Raw genomic sequence first — 26,245 nt, 5'->3', positions numbered from 1 at the left:
GCTAGGATGTTGATTGCTTAATTTTGTCATCCAGTACACCTGCATTTAAGTATCTACATCTTCATTATGTTTCTCTACTCATTTATTCAGGTCCTTTAATACTGGAAAAAAAATCCAAACTAGTTATTAAAGATGTCCAAAACTATCCTACAGCTTCACAGAATGTAGAGCTAAAAAAATCTGTGAGGATGTCAACAAGTTCAATCACATTATAGATATATTATTGTGTTATAATTTACAATTCCAAATTTGTGATATTAGCTAATTGTGCTGCAGGTGTTTTTCTTTGGGCATTTGGATAACATTTGATAAGGTCTCAAAGAGAAGAAAGGAAGCACATACCAAAAAAACAAAAACAAACAAACAAAAAAAAACATAATAATATGCTTGTGTCATCTTGTCAGTGGTAGTATTGTCTTATCATTTTAACCAGCCCTATTCAATATTCAATGGTGCTGTTAAGGAAAAACCCTGTTTTCTGTCCCTCAGCTTGTTTTCATGCGGTTCGACTTGTGATCACTATTCCTCTTTGCCAATTCACTTTGTGTTTGGAATGTGTCCTGGTGATTTTCCTCCTGCCACATTACAAACAGTAATTTTAGGAAATGCAACACACCAGAAATTCAAGCAGCAACTATTTGTTTTTGTTGAATCCTTTATGTTGTGTCATGCTGCCTTCAAATATCACTCATGGAAGTAATTACCAGACCTCTATTATAGTGGACACACACTGCTAATTAATATTTAACTTAATATGATTCACTTGTGTAGCTGCCTTTGTCTTTATTTACAAGACAAAACAACCTACATAAAGTGCACTGAGACCATCAGATCCATAAAAACAATAGGGTAATTATTTTTGTGGCTTGCCATCCTCAATATCAACTCAGAGAGCCTAACTGTGCCCTCACAAAATAATTTACTAGATAGGAAAGAGTACTTAATCATAATGTAAGAATTAGATGTAATAAACATTTTAGATGCATAAATAATCAATAAATGATAAAATGATCAAATCTCCTGGGGAAGTGGAATGCCAGAGTGTGAGGCTTTTTCCACACTGGTAATAAGTGGATGTTGCACCTCAACTGAGTTTGCTAGCAATTTTTTCGTGACCACACCAGCAATAAGGTGAGATGCTGCAGCACTTGAGGGAACAGTGGGACTCATGGGGTAGTGCAGAAAGTGCAGAAAATTTGCACTTTTTAGCCATAACTGTAGTCCCAGCGAGGCTAACACTCTAGCAACTAGTGGTGGACAGGTGCAGCTCATTAACTCTCCTACTCCTCCACTCCCACCCATTGCTTTTGCTGGGACTTCACTTCTGGGATTAATCTCAAGAGCATCTTTTCCAAGTCAATTTATCCAAAACATTGTCAGTTTATGGTACTTACTGGTTGGAATTCACTATACAGACAGATGCTGATGCACATTGTTCTCCCAGCAGTTATTGTTGCATTGTCTGGGGTCAGACGATCCCTCACTGCATTCAAGCACGCTCTGAATCTGACTTTCAGTTTCCTTGACTGACACATGTGAAAAACCTGTTTTCTATTTTCACTGAACATCATACAGCTATGTTTCACTCGCATGTATATTAATGACTGAAAACACACAGACACTCACTGCCTTCAGCTATTTTAATGATGAGTAACGCATATTTTTAACCCCTGGCATTGCTGTGCTTCTGTCATGTTGTAGATTCATTTATATACAGCTCACATCCGCATCTGTCAACGTTGTCTTTGTCCTTGGTGCTGAATCGTGGATGTAATAAGATAGTGGTGTGTTGTGAATGCATAGGCGATGTGTGTTTTCCTTTCTGTGGCATGTTAGTGCTTGATGTGTATTCATTAACGTTAGTTCTGCTTTGGTCTGAATGCCTTTGAACACCTGGTGGCCTGGTTATATCCATTTGTTCCATGCAGTTGTTTTATGCATGTCCCTCATGTGGAAACCTGAGTGAGACAATGCCTGTCAGATCTGTTTTGTTGCCAAGACTTTATATAGTATATGTATATGCATTGTGTAAACAGATGTTCTGTCATTGTCTTGATTCAGCCTGGACTGGCTTAAATGAAACCGGGGGAACAGGCAGTTGATCCAGTGCAGGCTAGTGATAACAAAGATAAATGGCAAGCCATGGTACCAGACTTCTGTTCAATAATCACTAGGAGTTGGAGAGAAATGGGGCCCGACAAAAATCCTTTCAATCGGCTGTGCAATCAAGTGATAGCGATTAAATCACTTTTTCTGGGATGTTTTCATTGTAAGACTGGTCCATGCAGTTATATCTACAAGACTGAACACAGTCTACAGTCCTGACTACCTGGCCTCATTGTTCCCCTGTGAATTGTATTGTATTGAACTTAATAGACCAGAATTGTCCAATTGGCTTTTATTTATTATTATGATTATTATGATTCACAAGGAGTGGAAAGATAATGGAGAAACATTGCATCGAAAAGTATATCAACTTTCAAGTCAACAGAAAATGAATCCGCAACTATTTTGATGATCGATTAATAGTTTTAGTCATTTTTCAAGCAAAAATGCCAAATATACTCTGGTTTCAGCTTCTCAAATTTGAGAATTTGCTACTTTTCTTTGTCATAAAGAAATCTGAATGTCTTAGATAGATAGTTGGTGATCAAACGGCGATAGTTTTTGAAGGTTAAATGCCAAACTGTACTCTGACAATACCTTGTATTTGTTGATATGAAAAAAATGGATGTGATGCATGCCATCAGCCCTCTGAGTTCCACACTATTTCTTTTTCCTTGCTAAATAGAGAACAAACTGTTGATCATTGGATGCATGCAGCATACAGCAGAATCATGCAGTACAGAAATATTTCCAAAGAAAACTGGCCTTTAAAGGGAAACTTAGGTATTTTTCAATTTCTACCCTGTTTTCCCATCAAGTGACTAATGAGGACAACGATTTTTGAAATTGTTCCAGTATTGAGTGAGAGTGCTGCAGCCAGCAGGCGCTAAACAGCCTGCAGTATAACCAGATGGGGCAATAGCACCCCGTAAATGTATGTCCACTAAAAGTGCTTGTTTTTGCCACTGACAGGCTCAGATTGTTATTATAAGTGTCTGACAACATTATGGAAAGGACCGTACAAAGAAATAAAACGTTGTTCTTTACCTTTCTGCAGGGGTTTTTAGGCTGCAAGGGTTTTGGCCGCACCAGCCTGCGGCAAGAAAGTTGATCCAGAGTCAGCTTTTGGAGAAATGTAACCCAATGTCACCCTGCGGTGGCCAATCACAGACAGCGATCAGACTGATCAGAACTGTAAACCCCTGCCATGAGGGAGTACAAAGCAACCCAATCACCACAATAAAACATCTCGCTAAAAACACCCAGTTTTGTTGGATGAAATGGGAAGCAGGCAGTGGTTTCGAGGTGGTCTCGAACAGTCTGAACTATGTCACTTTAGAAATGTTGATATGATACCTATTGTTGAAATGTTGGTATGCTAGGTATTAAACATATTGAAACGTAAAGATTCAATGTATCTGTGGTTTGCAGAAACGTACAATGCCAACGGTTTATTCTGGCCACCAGGCTATACAAAGACATTACTAGGAAGAGGACATTGCTCTTTGATAATGTTAAAAGTAAAGGTAGACTTTGATGTCGGCTTCCCAAGTCATTTTAAAAAAGACAAGAGAAAAAAAGAAAGAGAGGGAGCTGAGAGCACAAGCAGGAGAGAGAGAGCAGCTGTGGTCGAGTGAGCTAGAAAGTGAATGAAGAGAGGGCACAGTGGTAGCGAGAAAGCCGGTGAATCAGATCATTAAAATGTTATTTTCTTATTGTTTCACAACGGTTACATTCTAGAGCACAAATAAACATGCCCACACCCTCCACACACCTCTGTGCAACCCTGCAGCAGTGCGCCACAACGCCTGATTTGGTCTAAATAAGGCCTTAGTGTTATCTGAAAGATTTTCCAAGTCATGGCTGAATATTTAGCTGATTTTCACAACAACTCAACTCTCGTGAGATTTTTCCTTGAGCCAGACACAATAGCAAACAGACCAGATCAAGCGAGAGGTAAAGAAAAACATTTTATTTCTTTAATGTGGTCCCTTTCACAATGTTGTCGGACACTTGTAATAACAATCTGAGCCTGTCAGTAGCAAAAACAGCACTTTTAGTGGCTGTACATTGATGGGGTGCTGTTCCCCTGTCAGATTACGTTGCAGCCCATTTTGTGGCTGCCGGCTGCAGCACTCTCACTCATTACAGGACCAATTTCAAAAATTGTTGACCCCATTAGTCGCTTAGACACAAAAAGTTGGGAAGGTAGGGTCCTGGTTGAAAAATACCAAAGTTTCCCTTTAACTTAAAAGTAACTTAATCACAGCTGCAAAGGCAGCTGCACAAATGACTTGTTATGTTTCCAAAACAGCATAAAAAATCATGAAGAATGTTAACGCTGCTTTGACAAAGCAAAGGCATAAGCAGAGGCCATAAGTAAATGCCTGCCAACAATAACTGAAAGGCACTTGATGGCATATTTGCATAACAATACCCCAAATTACATAAAATGCAGTCTAAACATGTAGTTGAATCAACCCCTTACTGACATGATTTAAAATAAGTGTAAAATAAGCTTCACAAAGACAGTATTTATTCCAGGGCTGCTGAACTGTCATCACAACTACCTGTATGTTGGGATGTAACATATCTAGTCATGCATAACATATAGTATTATAGTGAGCACATATGCTTAAGGACATATGCTCTGGTTTTAGTTCTAAGACAGTTGTTCATGGTCACAGATTGTGATTACACTGCACTGCAACATATACATTTTAAAGTTGGTGCTATCGCCTGAAGGCAAACACTAAGGCAAGTACTATGACATGTGTTTACAGACGCTACAGTAATAACAGCAGAAGTTACTTAGAGCTTTTACTGGAAATCTTTTATTGGATATGTAAAAAAATAGGCAAAACAGCACATAAAACACACAGTGCACAGTACTAAGTAGAGCATGATAGTGAAAAATATGCTGATTTACCTTTTCTATGTTCAATTTATGTGCCATATGTTATCTGGGTAGAAGGGATTCATAGTTCTGGTTAAAATGAGAATCACATTTTTTTCCACTCAAAATTGAGATCACAATTTTTATCCCACAACTCTTAAGGACACAGTTTTTTTTAAGAAAAAATGTTCATTGCAATCCATATTGTCTTCATGCAGACAGTACAAGCAATAAGATCATTAGCTACCAGTAATGGCTCCTATGCAACTGCACAAAATGCTAAATTTATTAATAACAATTAATAATAGTCAGTCAAGTCTGTTGTCCCTTAAAACAGTTTTGAAAAATGTTCAGTGTGTTTGTTTACAACATGATATAAATTGTAACTATTACTCACCTTTTGCCAGATGTAACCTGTGCCCCAAAACACGAGCAAGAGGAAGCCTAGTCCAGTAATGAAGGGAGACTGCTTTCACAATGTTTGATCTGTTGTTACTAAACCAAAGCTTTTTCTTGTACTGCATTCTATTCTGCTGTCTCTGTCACACACATTAGATTTATTTACATTAATGTCTTACATTGATGCCTCCTCTTCCTGTGCACAGTTCATCATGCAGAGAAACCCACATTTGTCATTTGTTCTTACAGCTTGGGGAGACGTAAGGAATGTTTTTGATACAATGGATCTCCCTGCTCAACACAACAGAATCATTGTCACATAAAAATTGGGTCATATAAGGACCTGAATTGAGGTTGTGATTGTATTTTGATTAATCGTGCAGCCGTGCTGGGGAGCATCAAATTACCAAGCACAACTGTCTTCCTTCCTGATTCATTATAACACAAATTTCATCCATATTATGGTATAAATTTATACTATATAGAAGGCTGTTAGCTGCTCTACATTGATGTGTTTCTTGTGCACAGTGAAATTAACAAAATTCTGAAGCTTGACAAAATTCTGATTGTAAGCATTCAGATTTAATCACATGGCTTTGAAAAACTGAGCAATTTGTGAAGATAGACTTTATGTCGTTTTGGTGTTATAATTTATTCACACAGTAGTTCAGTAGACTTCTAATAAACGCATGACAATGACAAAACAGCAACTGACAAGGCAAGCTGCCAGTCCCCCAGATGGTACATTACAGTATTCATGCCTTAAGCTGGAGATGACGTGCTGTAAGAAGGAACCTCTGAGCAGCACTGTGGAGTTCCTGAAAGTACACCCATCCACTTTACCCTTCCTCTATAAGTATATATTTTGTATATCACGCGAAATGTGTTCAGAAACTCTGATTCACATGAAAACTATTCTTATAACTGTCGAACAAAATGACCCAATCAGCTACAAATGGTGCAAAAACCAAAAAAAACCCAACACATGTATAGAGATGTCAGGCTGCTGGCCTTGATTCAGCCTGGACCAGCTTAAATGAAACCAGAGGGAACAGGCAGTTGATTCAGTGCAAGCTAGTGATAACAAAGACAAATAGCAAGCCGTGGCCTCAGTGGAGTCATAGACCAGCATCCAGTGATCAGTGGGTGTTTGAGATACTCTCTAGGAGAGACATGAGGACTGACAAAAATGCTTTCAATCAACCGTGCAATCAAGTGATAGCGATTAAATCACTTTCTCTGGGACGTAGTCATTGTGTGACTGGTTCATCCATCTTATGCTCATTCAAATGTCTATTGGTGGTTTTGTGGGCACACAAGCACGTGTGTTGCATTGCTCCAAGCCTCTCAAGCAGGTTTTATGGCTCTCTGGGAAACAATGTGAGGCATACAGTATGAAAGATCAATCTTCTCACTGCAAACTGGTTTAAATACAATATGATCGCTCTGAGACCTGAAGCTTACAAGCACAACTTAAATTCATGGTCACAATTTTGCAATTCTAAGATGTTAAAATGTAAATGAGATAAGATGCTGCTTATTCTGCAAATGTCTCCAGTTGATTTCTGTTGGCATTGCTACAGAAAATAAAATACATTTTTTTATTATTTGTCATGGGAAATTTGTAAAATCCTTAAAATTGAAAAAAAAAGCAGAATCAATAAATTTTTGTCTTGTAGAGGTTTTATTCTCATTCTGCAAACAAGATGGGAGAAAGCCTTACCTTTTCGTTTAAAATTTAATGATTGAGAAAATTAGTAATTAAATGTTGTTAATCAACATTTCATGATGCAGTACATGTTACACTGTAATTAAAAAAGAAATACCATGGCAATGAACATGGCTTAATTCACTTTGCTTTGTATTTAATTTGCACATTCAAAATGTATAAATGTAATGTATAGTCATTTTGATATAGGATATTAACTAATGCCATGATGGACCTATACTATAATATGATGTAAGATATAATGCAAATTAATTTTGTTGAGTTTAACTTTGTTATAAATTATGCATTGTGCCCTGAACCAAAGAAAAAAAAAAGAATCTGATATCAGTAGGCAGTGCCAACTTTCCACAGGAGCCTCAGCAAAAACTCTACCTGTTCATTCTGTCAAAAAAATCAAAACCAACTGGGTGAGATGTTTATGTTTTACAGGTTTTTGTTACCATAGGAATATATCATTCTTAGTTGTTGAAAATACATCCATCAAGTAAGTTTTGACTTTGTGCAGTGCATTTTGACGCTGAGCCAGCAAGAGAGCAGCACTTATTGTCAGAGCTATGACCATAGCCTTGCTTGTAGACAGGTACATGAGTTTGGATGATGAGTTTTGCCGCCCAGAACCTTTGACAGTTTGAATGTGCCTCACTGCTTCCTGCTCCTCCTGGGTTAGGGTCATGGGGCAGAGTTCAGCCAGCACTTCCACAGCTGCTCGGTGACCAGCTTGCACTGCACCACTCATATACCCACACCATTGGGTGGCTGTCTCTGTGCCTGCCCAGTGGATCCTTTAAATCAAGAAAAAAAAGAGTCATACACTAATTTTTATGTTGCTGCTTTAAAGGCATTTATTTTATTATCTATATGAGTAATTACATCCCTATTAACACATTTATTTAGTGTATTCATCCATAAACACTAATTTTCTTGATCAGATTTGAGATTACACATGTGATGCTATTGACTGATACACTTGGCTGAGATGCTCCATGTCTCCATGCACTGAAATTGCAAGTACATGCTGAGCTAATTTGGTTGAGCCTTTCCAACCCTATAGAGATTGCGCACTATAAAAGCACAGTAACAATGCTACTCCTCCTCCACTTTTCTTCTGCTTCATGTAATGACAACAAAGTCAAGGATAACTTATAAACCTTTGAAATGCCCACGGTGCCCAGATTTGTTGTCAACATCGGTACAGTACACATCATATACCATATGGAATTGAACATACCGCTGTAACAGTAAAACGTCAGCCAGAGTATGCAGACTGCAGGGCTTTGTCATTGGTAAGATGGTAGCATTGTGTGTTTGATTACATAGCAGACTTCTCAAAGCTTTCTAAAAAAGGAACGCAGTACAACTAGCAGTCTAGTCAAATGAAAAAAATGGAAAAACAAGGAGTCAATGCCCGGGAGGTGGAATGGAGGTAGAATCTGGCTGCTGCTGCCAACTTCCTGCCCCCCAAGACGTTGAAGACAATGGCTGCAGAGCTTCAGATTATGAATTATTGTCCTTTTTTACTAGCACCATTGTAAAAGTTATGACTGCCCACACTCCAATAGAGACACCTTAGCAGCAGGTTAGCTACCCTTCTTAAAGCCCCCAATCCATTGGCAATAGAAAGAGAGGAGTGTTAAAGAGCCTTTTGTAGTATATCCAATTGCTTGTCTAGCTGGAGGGAGCGAAGCAAATATGAGCCCATTGGAGAAATGCAAGATAATAAGCAGCCCATCCCTTGGCTTGGAGAATCCACCCCACAGCACTTTGTGCAGGGTGGTGGAGAAAGGACAAAACTCAGTGCTGGTTCAGCAAAAAGTCAAGGCCACTGTTCTGGGATACAGATGGAGGGGCTGGTCTCCAGGCTTCTGTGGCCCCATTGATTAGTGAGGTGGGGTTTAGCCAAAGCCCAACATGAGCAATACACCCCTTCCATTTTAGGCTTATATGGGCTGATTTACCTGTTGGGGACAGAGTAGCAGAGGAGAGAACAAAGGTCGCACACTATACTGCTTCACAGCTGGCCACCCTGCAGCCACAGAAGGATATTATTGATTTAATGTGATGGCATGCTCTAATAGAAAGAATGGACACTCTGATATGGTTATGTTATGCTTTCCAGTTTTCCTGTGAGGTGGGTTGAGGCAGTCACTCATAGATAAAAGAAAGGCCCTCTTCCAGGATGTGCTCTAGCAATTTCTTTAAGTCCGATATTTAGTGACTGTTGTGCAATTAGTTTTTGGTACCCATGAAATCCAAAGAGATGAATGATCCTGAATCTATGCTCACTGCATGCCTGTGATTCTTCCTGCTTTGAGGCAGGAACATACTAATCCGGGCTGCATGTAAACGAACATACATGGGAAATGTTTGTATGTGTTCACATGGCTTTTTCTGTTATACTTTTACAGACATAGAATATAACATTTACACGTTTTTGCTATGAACCCATGTCCTGAAAGGAGCTGGCTAAAACAATCAGCTTGCTTGACACTTGGGTAAGCCCAAGGCATTGGTTAGATTTGGGAGGTCTGCATGTTGGCTCTCTTGTGAGCCAGTAATTATGCAGGATGTGTTACTTGTATGTTCGGAGAACCATAATCCCATCTTTCCGGGAGGTAGCCACTAGTACTAAGCCCCCTAGGTGCCTGGTTAACATTAATTAATTCTATGATTTTCACTTGCACATATTTGCTCTGCTAAGACACAGGACGTTCCAATTCTCCATTCAAAGAATAGTGTGCAAATGACAGATTACTGTTAATATATTCACTGACCCATCATACTTGCTTGAAGGCTCATCAGGAACTATAACAGCATCCAACCCAGTCCACCATTGGGGAGATGTGAGAAAGGTTCTCCCTTAACACCTTTAATCTGGCCAGTATCCATGATGATTAATTTATGCTAGTTGAACAGCAGAGGCCTCAGAAGCAAATAGGCTTACTTTGGGCTCCACATACACACTTCTCTGATGTTTTAAAGCAGGATTTAACAATGAATTTCACATATAAGGATGTTACTATTCAGCAAGGGTGCTTTAACAACAATTGGGTGACTACAAAAGTAGAGTAATCAGAGGTAAACAGAGCATCAGTGGCTGCCAACACTACAATGAGAAATGTTCAGAAGCCATTTGATTGTTCAGTCCAGCCTACTTAAAGAAGCCACTTGATGATTCATCAGCAGAATATCCAAGACCTTGAGACCTCAGACTTAAAGGTCTTTTGGCAACGTGCCAACAAGCTTGGTGTTGGTAATGCACACCACCTACCTATGCATTGAGGGGTCTTGGGACCTGACTGGCCTCCTTAAACAAAAATCAGTTTGCTAGTGTGTTTGTTGAAGTTGCCTGATACCATCCCAAATCTGTGTATGATGAATCTGAAGTGCACAATACAGGTGACAGAGACTGTTAGACACTTGCATCATAGAATACTGGACCATTTACTACAACAAATGGTTCTACACTTTTGCTTGAGGATGCTTAGTAATGACTTTAGTCATTCAGCTACTAGTGCAATAAACTCAAGGGCCATACAGAGGGGAGCCCAACAGATCACTGAGATATAGAATATACATAATGAAAAAGGAAAGCAATGCATTCACCAAGGATGGTAATAAAAAATAAAACAGGCAGGAGTGGTGGTGAGAATAATCAATCAACACAACCTTTATAGTGGCATGCATAGCACATGGAAATGGACAGTGTAATTAGCAGCAGCAATATGATGAAGAGTGAGAACTTGTCAGATAAAAAAGACTGCCTTGTGGTTTTGATTAAACATGATTGGTGTCTCGTTTAAATAGGTGTTTATCAGATGAGTAACTGAAACTGATCGATTGACAGCACCCATGCCTTTAGTGCTCTGTCAAAATTAATGCAACACTTTGTTTTTATGAATTGCTGAGGAAGGTAAAGCATGTGAATGTGGTGTTCTACCACTTAAAGTCTGTAACATGGATAGTCCAGAAATGCACAAGTATGGGATTAACCAATCCAGTCTCACATCAAAATGTATAATAGCTTCGTTGGTCCACAGTGCAAAACGTATTAGTTTCACAATAACGTCTCTGAAATTGTGAAATACCTATATTTTTTTTGGCTTATTCTTTCCTATTGACCTGTCTCCATGTCACGTGACTGTCAAGTTTCTGTCTATGGAAACAAACAAAATGGCCATTCCTTTTATTCTCAGTGGAAAATGAATATGTTAAGATAGTTTCAGCATTAAAATGCGTTTTGATAATATTTCAGTTATTGTTAGTTATTACAAAGATATTTTCAGGCTTTCTATCGTTACTATGGTGGTTGCTATGGACACTGCTATCACTGAAACCACGTAGTTGCATGTTGTTTGAATCATTGTCTTTGAGCTGTGTAGTTATCTGAGCTGTTATGTTATTTGTGTTGTGTTTATGTGACAATCGGATGTTGCTCTTTCAAAAATAAATAGACTTTAGAGTGCCCCAGAATCCAGAATTTGAAGCTTTGTAATTGACTGACCGGAGGACCCACCGCCTGGAAATATTTTCCTCACTGTCACTGTCTTAAGGTTTTCTTTTAATGATATCTTTAATATTTCTCAACACAAAAACACAAAAGTGTCCTTGATAACTCAACAATATGATAAGTTAATGTTAAGGCCATCAGTTTTAATTATTTCCCCTTCGATTCTGAGAAATAAAGTTTTTTTGTCAGTTTTTGATAGTGGTAGGCAACGGAAGAGCATTGTGTTGTGGGCGGACTTGGCACATTCGGCTACTGTTTCAGGTTGCCTGCCATCAGTGGGCTTCATTTCATTTCAAATTGCTGCCGGTCTGCCGCAACCTGAATCCCACTGCACATGTCAGGGGGTCTAGTCTCCTTTCTTTGCACTAACGTTAGAATCCCAACCACTTTGCTTTGTAGCAAGCAATGGTAGATCCTGCTCTGGGAGGATGCCTGGGAGGTGAGTACCACCTGTGCAGACAGTCTAGCCCGCATCAGCCTGTACCTCTCAGGAACCAAGCCTGGAGAGGTTGGCCCAATGTGGGCAGCAAGCGAGATGGCCCCCCAGACTCTGGGGATGGACCAGGGCTGGGCCGTCATCTCTGTGTACCACTGCGCCAAAAGGCGGTCTGGGGCTGTCAGATCTTATATTAATGAATCATTAGGTAATGATTAGTTCATGAATATCTGTGAATCAATACTTAGCAGTTTCTTCATGAGTCATTGCTGATTAGCTGCTGAGCAGCACAAAACTAGTAATAACTCCTTCTTTACTAATTACTTAATCATTAGTTACTGTTTTTGTGCACCCTCAAGTAAAGTGATACATAATACTAAGAAGTTACTAAGTAGTCCCTCATTACTTCATCATTATCTTACGATTACTTAACTTTTTGTGTCCCCTCAAGTAAAGTGGTACATAATACTGAGTAGTTATTAGGCAGTCCCTCATTTCTCCAAGCCATACCCCATGTATAAAGTTAAGTATCAAAACTAACAAGTAGCTACTGGGTTTTTACTGGGGATTTACAATTAGTTTAATAACAGAACAGAGCAGGATTCTCATAAAAAAATATTTTAATTATCATATTCAGGGCGCATAGCTTACGTTAATATTCATATCCACACATAGGCCTATACTATCTGCTACACTTATACTAAATGCTAAGCCCACTTGTAGTATATTATGATATATTAACACATATATTTCTTATTTATGATCGGTTAAGAATGTTCAGTAAATCTTATTCTCCATTGGTGACACCATGGGCAGCTGCTGGTCCTTCAGTCAGTCCTACCTCCTTGATTTCACCAACTTTCTTAAGCAGCATCAGCTCTTCAACACTGAGGCAACAGCAGCCTCTCACATCGGGAAATTTAATTTTACCCAACATCTAACTAAATCTACATAAGATGAACAGTTTTATAACTGTAGGGTAAGGCTTCAGAACAGTTCAGTTCAGTGTCATGGTGTATACACATGATACTTAAATGATGGAGCTGCAACGATTAATTGATTAGTTGTCAACTATTAAATTAATCGCCAAACTATTTTGATAATCAATTCATCGGTTTGAGTAACTTTTTAAGGAAAAAGCCAAAATTCTCTGATTCCAGTTTTTCAAATGTGAATATTTTCTGGTATCTTTAGTCTTCTCTGACAGTAAATTGAATATCTTTTGGGTTGTAGACAAAACAAGACATCTGAAGACGTCATCTTGGGCTGATCGACATTTTTCACTATTTTCTGACATTTTATGGACCAAACAACTAATTGATTAATTGAGAAAATAATCAACCTATTAATCAATAATGAAAATAATTGTTAGTTTCAGCCCTACTTAACAGTATTGTTTAACTAATAATCAATTTCCTGACACAACGCACTAACACCCATTTTTTCTTTCTCACTTGATTACACTGTAAACTGTTGATGCATGTCCTTCAGTAAACGTCCCAAAGGACCGCACTTGTGCCTACAGCCTAGCCAATATATCCATTCAATAAATGCCAAGTGCTCCTTCAAAAGAGACTCATTCCTGTTTCCTCTCAGTCACCATATTTGGTTTTGTAAAACCCCCAAGCCCTCTCAATGTTTTGAGTATGTCCTCCACTGTTAGGATCAATAAAGCTCCTCCTGTGGTTCATAGAGAAATGGGTGTACCCAGCAGTGGCAAATGCACCCATGTATGCCCATCACTGATCACTCATAATTGCATATCCCCGACACACATGTCCTCTTATGACTGGGAGCAGATGGTCTATTCTATATGGTCTCTCATAGAAATAGGAAGCTATTTTTTAAGAGAGGCTGAGCAAACACATTGGTCCTGAAATAAACGTTTATGTAAGAGGAATCCAGCTAATTTGGTTACGGTTATCAATTAATATATGACGTAACTCTGAATTAATATTCCTTAATGAATCATCTATTAAGTGTGAACTAATCAATAAAGTCATAGTGACTTGATTTGATAATGATGAGCAACAGGAATTCATGATACATCTTGCATTAATCCATGCATTAAATCATCATGAGTCACTGTTACTGAATTTTGTTATTGGATTGTTGGAGGTAAATTCTGATGTGATAAACATCAGTATAACACCAGTGTACTGTTTCTCTATGACTTGAAATACTTTTTAAACTATTTATTATTTTGCTGGACGTTTTTTTAAAATATGGAAATACTCTACAGTTTGTGAAAGCAGTCTGTTGGTTGTTATTGCCTTTCCACGCAGCCCCATGATAAAATCTTTAAGCTTAGCCTAATTAAACTTTTACACACTCTGTTTATTATATTTATTTCTAAGGCGTCAGCATCACCAATGCTACAGAATATGACATGGATGTGAATATTAATGTAAATTTGGTCTGAATATGATGAACAAAGCACTTGTTAAGGATCCTGCTGTCTCTGATTTTTTGTTAAGGAACTAATTGTAAAGATAATGATGGGGTAATGAGGGACTGGTCTGGTAACTACTCAGTATTATGTACCACATTACTTGAGGGGGCACAGAAAGGGTATGTAATCATAAGATAATGATAAAGTAATGAGGGACTACTCAGTAACTATTCAGTCTTATGTATCACTTTATTTGGAGATGTATAAGTAATGAGTAATGAAGGAATTATTACTTGGTTTGTGCCACTCAGCAGCTGGTTCAGAGTTAATCAGGAATGACTCATGAAGAAACTGGTCAGTATTATCCATTCACAGATATTCAAGAACTAATCATTACCTAATGATTCATTAATATAGGATCTCCTGGTCTGTTATCAAGTAACTCATCAGTATTTACTATATAATCCTCCATTAGTAATTATTAGGGATGTACTTGTTAATGAGTCATCAATTATCATGTTGTTCCTGATTCATTCCTCACTCATTTCTCAATTAACTAATCATTAACTACTCTATGAAATTTGATTAGGAGTTACACAAGAACTGCCCATTTACTGATGGTTTACTAGCAGTTTGTTATTCATTCGTTCCTCATTTGTTCCCTTGTAACTACTCAAAATTTTGTTTATCTTATTGTAAAGTGTTACCAAAAGAGCAAGCAAGTAAACAAACAAACAAACAAAAAGCTTCATTTTACATATTGGGCCTTCAAAGAGCTCTCTGAAACTAGGCTTGGGATGGCTTGTGTCAATGAAATGAGAAAATTAAAATTTTGTCATAGAGCTAAACCAAATACCATTGTTGTCAAGGTCTTGACCTGGAGAGTAACATATGTCAGTATGAAGAATATACATGGCACCTGCTTTGAAATGCTGACCTTTAAACCTTGACCTCCGTGCATGTTTGAAGGCTTATAATTTGGCAACAAAAGGGGCTACAGACAATGTTATGGAGAGGTCTTGACCTCAGCTATCATGTGAGTATAGTCAACAACTGGGGGCGCTGTCAAATATGGGTAAAATATGGTTAAAATTCATTTTCACCTTTTCACCTTTCACTTAGATATTTAAGGTCTGATTACACAAATGCATTTACCATCTCATTAAAGTCCTCAGTCTACTCTCAATTCAGTATTTCCAACTACCAATTCTAGGAAAAACGCTAATAATTTTCAAAAACTAAATTTCCATAGAGCCGAGCCATGCAGCTTGATACAAATCAACACCACAGTTATAGTTCTTCCAGCTTGTAAAGTAGGGTTGTTAATAGGGTCGTAAAAAGATATATCTACTGCATATATCAAATACCTAGTATAAACTATTAATTACACTGCATCTAGATGATCTGTGTTAAGAAAATGTAAAGATGTTGGTTTATTTCAGATATAATTTTATTTCTCAGAATCGAAGTAGAAATAATTAAAACTGATGATATCGTATTGTTGAGTTATCAAGGACACTTTTGTGTTTTTGTGTTGTGAAATGTTAAATGAAATTTATGATATCATTATGTTAAAGATATCATTAAAAGAAAGCCTTAACATGGTGACAGTGAGGAAATATTTCCAGGCAGGTCTTCCATTCAGCCGATTGCAAAGCTTCAAATTCTTGGATTTCAAATTCAGTTCATCCCTGGGCGCTCTAAAATCTACATTTTTTATTGAAAGAACTTCATCAAACAGTTACATAAAACAACACAAATAACATAACAGCTCAGATAACTACACAACGCAAAGAAAGTGATTCAAACAACATGCAACTACGTGGTTTCAGTGATAGCAGCGCCCATAGCAACCACCACTTTCCAATGATGGAAAGCCTGAAAATATCTTTGTAATAACTAACAATAACTAAAATGTTATCAAAACATATTTGAACGCCAAAACTATCATTTCCACTATCATTTCCCACTGAAAATAAACAGAATGTCAGCCATTTTTATTTATTTTTACAGACAGATACTTGACAGTCTTGTGAAATGGATGCAGGCTGATAGAAAAGAATTTGCCAAAAAAAAACAACGTAGGCATCTCACAATTTTAGAGCTGTCATTGTGAAACTAATACATTTTACAGTGTGGACATTTTGATATGAGACTGGGTTGGATTAAGTCAATCTCTAAAACTGTGAATAAAGAATAAACAGAATAAAGAATCCTTTTGAGCTAGTGGGACATCATTTTGACCTCCACTGTATACAAACTGTTCTGCTGCGTTCAATTTAATCACATTTCCCGGTGGGCCAAGTCTAATACTTTAATAGCAGATGATGAACAAAATAGGTTTAGAAAGAAATTGGCCTGCATTGTTGTTAAAGCACAAATACAGACTGTAGGCAGAAGAAAGCTTTCCTTCTATTCTGTTATTGACCTTTGTCAAGCATTTGGTCACGTTGACTAAAGCATTCCCTGGAATAAACTGTTGTTACTGGTTCTATAATATAATGAAATACTCTATGTCTATATATGGAAATATGAAGTGTTACAAAAATTGACTCATTAAATTGTAGTTAAAACTTGAGAGACACACACAGGCTGCATTTTATCTCTCCTCCTTCTCTTGCACTGTATCTGACAATTAATGCCCCAAAGCCTACAGGTGTGTATTGGTGAGAAACAAATGTCAATCCTCATGATGACCTAATTGATTACTATGGTGGACTTGTGATGCAGTGTTTTTTGCCCACAGGATCCACCTCTGTGTTTGATTACATGCAGTGTTTCAACACAGACCTAACTTGATTGTTATCTGTTCAGTTGTTCAGTGTACGGTTCTCTTGTAATTGGTTCCTCACAGCCTCCACTGTACAGTCTTGTTACTACCCCCACGATCATCTCTGCTCTATGTTTTGTAAGTTATTTCTCTGAACTGTGTTGACAAAAGCCTTTGAAGTTTTTGTGTGATTGACAGTGTTTGTGAGCTGTAGGTGTAAGGATTGAGGATGTTAATTTGGAGATGTTCAGTGAACTGAATCAACACTTAGTCTGTGCCTAATATTTGTGTTTTTTGGAAGACTGAAATTCAATCAATTTGAATTGATCAATTTGATAGTGATTGATCATTTTTCTGTTTTCCCTGTAACTGTAAGCTATTAACTTTTCTTTTGTGAATACTGGTGGATCTGTCACAGATTTCAAGTTTGTGTTGTTCTTCATGGTCAAAATCTCTGAATCTGAGCCTGTGTGCTTGCAGGATAGCATTGTTTTGGTACAAGAGAGAACTTTTACCTTTTGTTATCAGATTCAGCAGGAGTGGGTTATAATATTACATAAGCATTTTGCTATTTTCTTCTTGCTTACTTTTTCACTGCTTTGTCTCAGTTATGCCCCTGTATGTATTGGCAGGAAGTGATTGTCCCAGGGCTGTTTTAGCAAATTCTAGAAGCAATGTTGTGGACTTTTTCTGGATTTTTTTTGAGTTTTGTGCAGCAGTTTTGTGGCCGATGCCTGTTCATCACATTTGACCTGTTAAATGTGTGTGGGTGGTTACTTAAGTCTGCACTTCGGGAGATTTTGGGGCAAAGGCTGTGTGAGTATAGGTCTATCTAAACATGATCACCAGCAGAATTACCAGTCAATGCTACACTCAAAGCATTAGAGATGTTGAATAAGCCTGTTGTTGATGCACTGTTAATACCTGCATGTGTTTTGTAGCCCAGTGGGGCTCATGTTTTTAGTACAAGAAGCATTGTGCTGTGACCTTATGCTTAACAGGAAGGATAGGTGTTTGTGATGGATCATATCTTGCTGAGCTGTTGTATGTTAATCTATAGTCAGCCCTATAAGCCCTGTGAGTCAGAAGCCTGCGTAAGAAAGAATGATGGGAACATTTTGTAACTTTGCTTCTTTGATTACAAGTGGGGCTCCCTGCGGAGTCATGCTGGTACTTCAGACTTGGTGAATGAGGAGCGATGTTGCTGCTGCCCTTCAAACAAGAGAGGGCAATACGACTGATAGACTAATCTTTAAATGGCTGAATGGATGCAGACTTCACTGTGCACAGAGATGACCTGCTAAGCCTAGAGAGGCCTGATGGAGGACTCCACGAATTATTAGTCTTAAGTGCCCTAACTCTAGTTAGGGCACTTAACTCTACTACTAATAACTCAAGTTATGGCACAATCTCAGCACCAATTTTATCATAACATAACTTCTCAAAACATAAGTCTCCACTGCATTTAAAATGAAACCTTACACACAGTTTTAAAATATTTCAAATGTATTCAGTTACACTCTGTGTATGATAGGTTGAACGAACTAATCCTTTTCTGTTGTAGTAATAATCCTAACAATGTGAGGAGGAGCAGCACAAACAAACATTTTCTTGTTTTGAAAGATTTCAGCATCCCACTAAGCAACTCTTGTCAGTGCAGTGTTTATTCTGCATGCCTTTTGGAGCTGGAACTTAGTAAAGCATGAACCTACTGGGGTCAATTTATTCATAGTTTTTGGCAGCTTTTCTTTCTTCTTATTCATTCTCTCCTCTATTCTCTTTGTCTCACTAAACCTTGAATTGAGTAAGGAGGACCTCTTAAAACCTCACATAGCTGACCACTCAGGTGTAGTATCCACCTAGTATAATTACTTTAATTATAGTTACCACAAAGTGGTCACTATTGAGATGCATACTATCCCAAATAAAATCCCATAATCCACCAGACACTACTGGAATCTTCCATGCCATTAAATACGGAATATTTGAAATACCAGCTGCATTTTTGTCAGCCAAGCATGGACTTGTCTTCATTACATGTGCTGGATTTGTACCAAGGTCACAGCATGTCCTTGAAGATCCATTTTCTATATGGGGTAGGAATGTGGATAAGGGCTACCACCCCATGCTGCTGTTTGAGTCCCGTTATGTAATGAGCTTCCTCTGCTCCCCATGGACTTAATGTCATTATGGAAATGCATTACCTGGATCCCCCTCCCCACCTCTCGCTCTCATTCGTTCAGCTTTGTGCATCTCTGAACAGGCCATTAGAAATGGATTATAGGATGTTTTCCTATGAGAACACTACTCATGGCAACCTCGTACCATTTCTTTAGAAATGGACTAATATGTATCAGTGAAAGCATAATCACTCCCACGACTCATGTCAATGATCTGTAGGCACTGGGTGTTGGTGAGTAATACTTGGTTGACAGGGTGAAGTGCAGACATTGTTTCTGTGGTATAAAAATAGCATGCACATCCAACAAACACAGTCAGAATCCCTTATACTGTCATCTAGTGTACAATGATACAATTTACAATACTCTAAATTTAGGTGGGATTTATATCAAAGATTTAGAAACTGTCAGGCTGGTTTACTCCACTATATCCCTGTACAAAGCAATTGTTTAGGTGAGAACATGATGAAATGTGAATCTTTTGAGTAGGGAGAAGGGGAGGTGTGATACAGTGGTGTATTTGTCATGAGTGGGGTGATTACCTGCCACAGGGCCTCCTCAGGCTAGGGTGGTAATATGTTAGCAGACCTGGTGCCATGACATTAACTGGGCAGCCCCCGCTGTAGTCCTCCTGAGCCCAGTCCTGTACAGCAGAATAGTTTAATGACATGACACAGTATTATTTCATGGCACAGTGCAAAAGCATGGCTTTGTTTCAACATAATTAGATTTGATGGCACTGCCCAAATCTAATAGAATTTGATCTAATTTGCACATCAAATGAAAATGCAACCATAGACCAAACTCCATTCTCACCTTTGACTTTAATGGCAGAGTGTGACATTTATATGATATGATGATTATTATTAATGTATGACAGTACTTATGGTTGATTACTATTTAGGATGTATAGTTGCCTTTAGTCATTAATATATAATATGATCTCATGGTATAGGCATATGTTGCAGAATTTGTATCACATGACTTGATTCTAAAAATGTACTTACTAAATATTAAACAAGTGAATGTTCACTCGCCAACATCAACCACAAAATGGAGATGGAGGTAATTGGAATGAAACCCTTCAGCTTGTCATGTGGAAGGAAGTACAGTAGGATACAAAAAAGAATTGAAAATGATGTTGGAGCCTGTGGGTGGGCTCATCACTATATTTCCTATTTGAATAAATAAGTGCAAAACTAATTCATGTAAAACCTCCAGAAACTCTGATACCCAATGGGCTACCTAGAATCAGGTCAAACACATCTCTCAGCACTGTACCATCAATTTATCAGCTTTCTCTTCGCTACGCTCTGACTTGTTATTCTATTCTATAAATTATTTTCCCTGGAGTTTCTTAGTCAACAAAGTAAAATCATGATGTCTCCCCTAACGTCACTGCCTCAAGTTTCCTCAGGGCAATTTTCCTTTCCATCCATGATGTGAGGGGAAAAGTAGTCAAGAGACTAAAATCATATATCTGCATGACTAATGTGCTGTTTCACAATGTATGCAGTACATCATGCAATTGAGCTAAGTAGCTGTTCTTTATGTGTGAGACACAATATGATTTAGGCAAGTAGGATGTCATTGCATGTAATATGCTCTTTTCCAGTAGTAGTAGTAGTAGTAGTAGTAGTAGTAGTAGTAGTAGTAGTAGGTAATAGTAGTGGTATCTCACATAGCTCACAAGCTTCCATAATAGGCTTTGTGCTTGTTTTGGAAGCACTTTGCTCCTTTGGCATTATTAATAACATAGGACAAATTGTTTTTTCTTTGAAATCTATGAATCAATTCAGAATCATAGAACACAAAAATCATAATTCTTATGTGAATCAATCTGTTTTCATCGACCCCTACTTATTACTAGCAGGCATGTAGGTCCACTGCCGCAGCTGCCCATGAGGGTTTCAGCAAGTTAAAAAAATGTCACCTTTTCCAGTGTATCTCGATTAGCTATGCAGATTTTAAGAAGTTTCCTTAATCGATAGTCGGCTGCGTTAACCTTAAATAATCAGTTAATCATTAGCACATTTGATGAATCTGGGTTAAAATTGCATTGCTGGAATACAAAATTGGAGATAATCAAAATGTGATTGTCACAGGTCTTTGCTGGACCCATGTTGGCCCCCTGTTTGTATTATGTTTTGTTTTGTAACATTAGACTAGTAAGACTAACTATTATCAGACTAAAGCTAAATAGTATGCAGTAGCATGCAGTATGCTCAGTAAATATTGCTCTACACTAGTTTTTTAAATGAAACAGTTTGGTTCAGTTTTGCTAACAAAGATGCAGCTTTCCCCTCTGGAGTCAAGGGTAAAAAAACTACATTTTGGTGCTACAAAATTCTGCTGCAAATTACATTATTGTTTTATTAAATCAGACATCTGCCACTGAACAACTTACTTTTTCTTCATAGTAGATGAAAGATGCAGCCTCGGGACCTAGGTATTTGACCAAACTGGAAAGCACAGCTTTTCTTCTCTCTCCAGCCTGCAAACAGAAGAAAAGGCCTGTCCCAATGTGGTACTTACATTACACTTGCTTATCACTCTCACAAAGAAAGCTGCAGGCTTGTTAAATATGAATGCATATTCTAGAAACCAATCCAAGCTGGACACAGGAAGCAGCAGTCAATTTGAATAACTCAAGCATGGTCAGCACATGCTCCTGGTTGTATTAGCACACAGTGAGTTATGTACAGAGCAGCTGAGGCCTGAGGACCAAAAGGACAGATCACTATAAAACATGCTGACAGATGTTGCAAAATTGTCTTAGATCGTTCATCTGTATGTCACTTTACCTTTGCTCTCAGCACAGCCTTGTGCAATAATATGGAGATAAAACTCATAGTATCTTTATGCAGTCCTTACAGAAGAACAAAGAGGGAATGGAAGTATGGTGCTGGTTGGTTTCAATGAGGAATTAATAAAAAAATTAAAAAAACCCTAACAGATTATTTGCCGCACAACTGCTAATGGCATGACTTGAAAATCCTATAAAATTACATAGCAAAAATGCCATTCAATGTCAACAAATTAAAAATCAAACAAAGTGAATCCAACCAAATACACTGTATAAGAGCCAAATATGAAAAAAATGAAAGATATTATTTACAGCTAAATCATACTTACAGTGAATAATACAAACAGTGTGTAATTATAACTTTGATGTCCATTTGCCTCACATACATTATCTTCCTCTGTTTAGCAGTGGAATAGCAAGTGGAGGTTAATTATTTAGCGCCCTGTGCAGTATGGCACAGCAGGGAGACAGCTACTCTCGGGCTTTGTAGCAAGTCTGGATAATGACTGAAATGCCAAAACAACACTAGAGACAAGGCTGGATGTATTCATTTTTTCAGGTTAAGGGAAAGTACTGGGACTAAATGAAAATGTCAACACAAAAGGAAAGCAAGGGAAAAGAGAGGGAAGGAAGTAGGCTAAGAAAAGTATATATGGGAGAGCCAGAGGATGCAATTGTCAATAGCAGTTACTGGCAGAGTATATGAAATGAATCCTTATCAGCTGGCAACATAGGCATAAATGAAAATGATGCTTGCCACTACCAAAGCTGTAGCAGAAAATAATTCACAGGTATGATGATAAAGACCACACTTGCATTTCAGCAGCAGCTCCCCCCATCAACACTTGATAGAATGTTGATTCTATTATAAAATAATCCACTTATTCATTTAAAGCCTTTGCTTATGGGATTAATGTTTATCTAGTGGATAACCATTAATGATCAAGTAGCTCCTTATATTTTAATTCACTAATTATCCATTTGATGACAAGTGAAGTCTCTGTTTCACCTTCCACTATGTGCAGTTATAGAGCTTTTATTTAGTTTTTTGTTTAAAGGCAAAGGATTGAAACAAAAGAAATTAACAAAAAGTACCTCAATGTCTGTTCAAAATAGTATAGAAAACATCTAACTGAAAAACAGTTGCACTGAGTCGGAAAACCCTTTACGTGACAGTATATCTACCTAAGTAGATATACAGTCGCTAAGTGGATAGCCTGTTCGGAACGGGCCAATTGCTTATTTTTCTTGAGAGCCACATATATATGTATCAATTGACAAACATATCGATTAAAACAATAAGGAATTAATGAATTAAACGGTTTAAATCCAGACAGAAACTTCACTAGTGAGACTAAACTGAGGTGGAACTGTAGAGGCAGTTTATGGCCTTCCATTTGATGATTCTGTTGCCAATCAAACGTGTTTGCACTCCTACTGGTTAGTTTTACTGCCTCCGCCTCTTTTTTTTTTCTCCTTTGTGCGCTTGTTCTTCTCTCTCAGGCAGTTTAACTGAGTAGGACACGTGCCTTTGTCCCGCTCAGGAAGTCAGAGTCCAGAAGCCCCACCCCTCTGTGATGTGATGTTGTCAAACAGTCGCTGCTGCACTCAGACACTGAGCTGAGTGGCTTGCTGTATGTTTGTTTATTCAAAGTCAATTAAATGTGTTGCGTGTCCAAACAACTTCACACTTGACACTGCATTTCTGTGGGTCCTTAGCAGTACACCCACCAAGTGTGAAGTCGAGCCAGAGCCCAGAGGCCCCACCCTGCTGTGATATGACGGTCTTTATATCAAACAGCTCCTGCTGCACTCAGACACAGAGCTGAGCGGCTTGCTGTTCACTTGTTTATTCAAAGTTTATTAATATTAAATGTGTCACAAATTTGGTGCCAAATTGCACCAAATTTGACACTGCATGTCCTTGGGTCCCCAGCAATACACCCACCAAGTGTGAGGTACATCAGATAAACAGTTCTCGAGATATGCGAAGGACAGACAGACAGCAATTCCTTGCTTTTTAGTTCAAAACATCTGAGACATCCTGCAATAAGTCTTGAGCATACATGCAAGTTTTGTTCACAGTACACAGTCTCTTAAACGTTTTCAAATCATTAACACTGTGGATGTAATGTAGTGACCACAATGTGGGTTGCAATGGCAGGGTGGCTCTGTCCGTATTTCCACTTGTTAACTCCACAGGCAGAAGAAGAAGCATGTTTTGAACGGGCACTGCTCTAGTAAATTTAAACACACTGATTTATCATGACACTTCTGTCTAATGAAACTACAAGTCTCCTACCACAAGACTTTAAAGTACCACAGTCCTTTGAAGTATCTGTAATTGAACCTCCTCTTAAAAAACCTACTCTTGATTCAGGTGTTTTAGCCAACTATAGACCTACATCTAAACTTCCCTTTCTCTCCAAGATCCTTGAGAAAGCAGTCACCAATCATTTGTGTGACTTTCTACATAATAATAGTTTATTTGAGGATTTTCAGTCAGGAGAGCATCATAGCACAGAGACAGCACTGGTGAAAGTTACAAATGACCTCCTAATTGCATCAGACAAAGGACTTATCTCTGTACTTATTTTTTAGACCTTAGAGCTGCACCACCATTGACCATCACATCCTATTACAGAGACTAGACCATTTAATTGGCATTAAAGGAACTGCATTAAGCTGGTTTAAATCCTATTTATCAGACTGATTTCAGTTTGTACACATTAATGATTTATCCTCCATGCACCCAGAAGTTAGACACACACAAGGTTCTGTACTTGGACCAATACTATTCATCTTAGATACGCTTCCTTTAGGTAATATTATTAGGAAACACCATAAATTTTCATTGCTATGCAGATGATACCCAGTTATATTATCAATGAAGCCAGATGAAACCAATCAGTTAACTTAACTTCAAGCATGTCTTAAGCACATAAAGACCTGGATGACCTGCTAATTTTCTGCTGCTGAAACTTATTGTGCTTGGCCCTAAACACCATAGAAATTATTATCATTATCTAATGATACAGCTATTCTGGATGGCATTACCCTGGCCTACAGCACCACCTTAAGGAATCTGAGAGTTATGTTTGATCAGGATATTTTATTTAACTCCCACATCGAACAAATTTCAGGGACTGCTTTTTTTCACCTACGTTGCAAAAATCAGACACATTCTGTCTCTAAAAGATGCAGAAAAAACTAGTCCATGTATTCGTTACTTAAAGGCTGGATAATTACAATTCCTTATTGTCAGGCTGTCCTAACAAGTCTTTAAAGACTCTCCAGCTGGTCCAGAATGCAGCTGCAGTTGTACTGACAAAAACAAGAAAAATAGATCATATTTCACCCATTTTAGCCAATCTAGCCACTGGCTCCCTGTAGAGACAATAGAATAGAGCATAAGTTAAAATCTTCCTCACCTACAAAGCTCTTATTGGTCAGGCACCATCATATCTTAAAGAGCTCATAGCTCAAGAGCTCTTACCCCACTAGAACACTGCACTCCCAGAATGCAGGCTTACTTGTGTTCCTAGGGTCTCCAAACACAGAGTGGGAGGCAGAGCCTTCAACTTTCAGGCTCCTCTCCTGTGGAAACATCTTCCAGGCAGACACCGTATCTACATTTTAGAGTAGGCTCAAAACTTTCCTTTTTGATAAAACTTATAGTTAGGGCTGGCCCAGGCTTGCCCTGGACCATCCCCTAGTTATGCTGCTATAGGCCTGGACTGCCAGGGGACTCTCCATGATGCACTGAACTCCTCTATCCTCCTCTCCCTCTCCATCTGTACTCATTTATGTCCCATTAATGCATGTTACTAACTTGGCTTCTTCCTCAGAGTTTTTGTGCTTTCTTGTCTCGCAGGTTTCTATGGATCATGGTTGTGGACTGCCTGATCACGAGCTTCCATGCATCACCTATAGTTGTTATTGTTATTATTTTTGTGGCTGTGCTTCTCTGTGTCTCTCTCTCCCCTTTCCCCCTCCTTCTCTCTCTCTCAACCCAACAGGTGCA

At 38.3% G+C, this 26,245-nt stretch overlaps 1 protein-coding gene across 2 annotated transcripts in view; it reads right to left on the bottom strand.

The window, feature by feature from the left end:
- Positions 1–5,259: 5,259 nt before the first annotated feature.
- The window catches only part of si:ch211-127i16.2 (probable flavin-containing monoamine oxidase A), a 52,427-nt gene continuing 31,441 nt past the window's right edge, over positions 5,260–26,245 (bottom strand). For both annotated transcript variants that reach the window (XM_044333377.1, XM_044333378.1), the window contains 3 exons: positions 21,823–21,909; positions 19,958–20,058; positions 5,260–7,912 (listed from right to left, as the gene is read on the bottom strand). In XM_044333377.1, the coding sequence (XP_044189312.1) occupies positions 7,567–7,912; positions 19,958–20,058; positions 21,823–21,909 (534 nt within the window). In that variant the 3' untranslated portion in view covers positions 5,260–7,566. The remainder of the gene's footprint in view (positions 7,913–19,957; positions 20,059–21,822; positions 21,910–26,245) is intronic.

The sequence above is a fragment of the Thunnus albacares genome, chromosome 18 (genome assembly GCF_914725855.1).
Source record: "Thunnus albacares chromosome 18, fThuAlb1.1, whole genome shotgun sequence".
NCBI classification, from domain to species: Eukaryota; Metazoa; Chordata; class Actinopteri; order Scombriformes; family Scombridae; genus Thunnus; species Thunnus albacares.
This window is presented reverse-complemented; position numbering and strand designations above follow the sequence as displayed.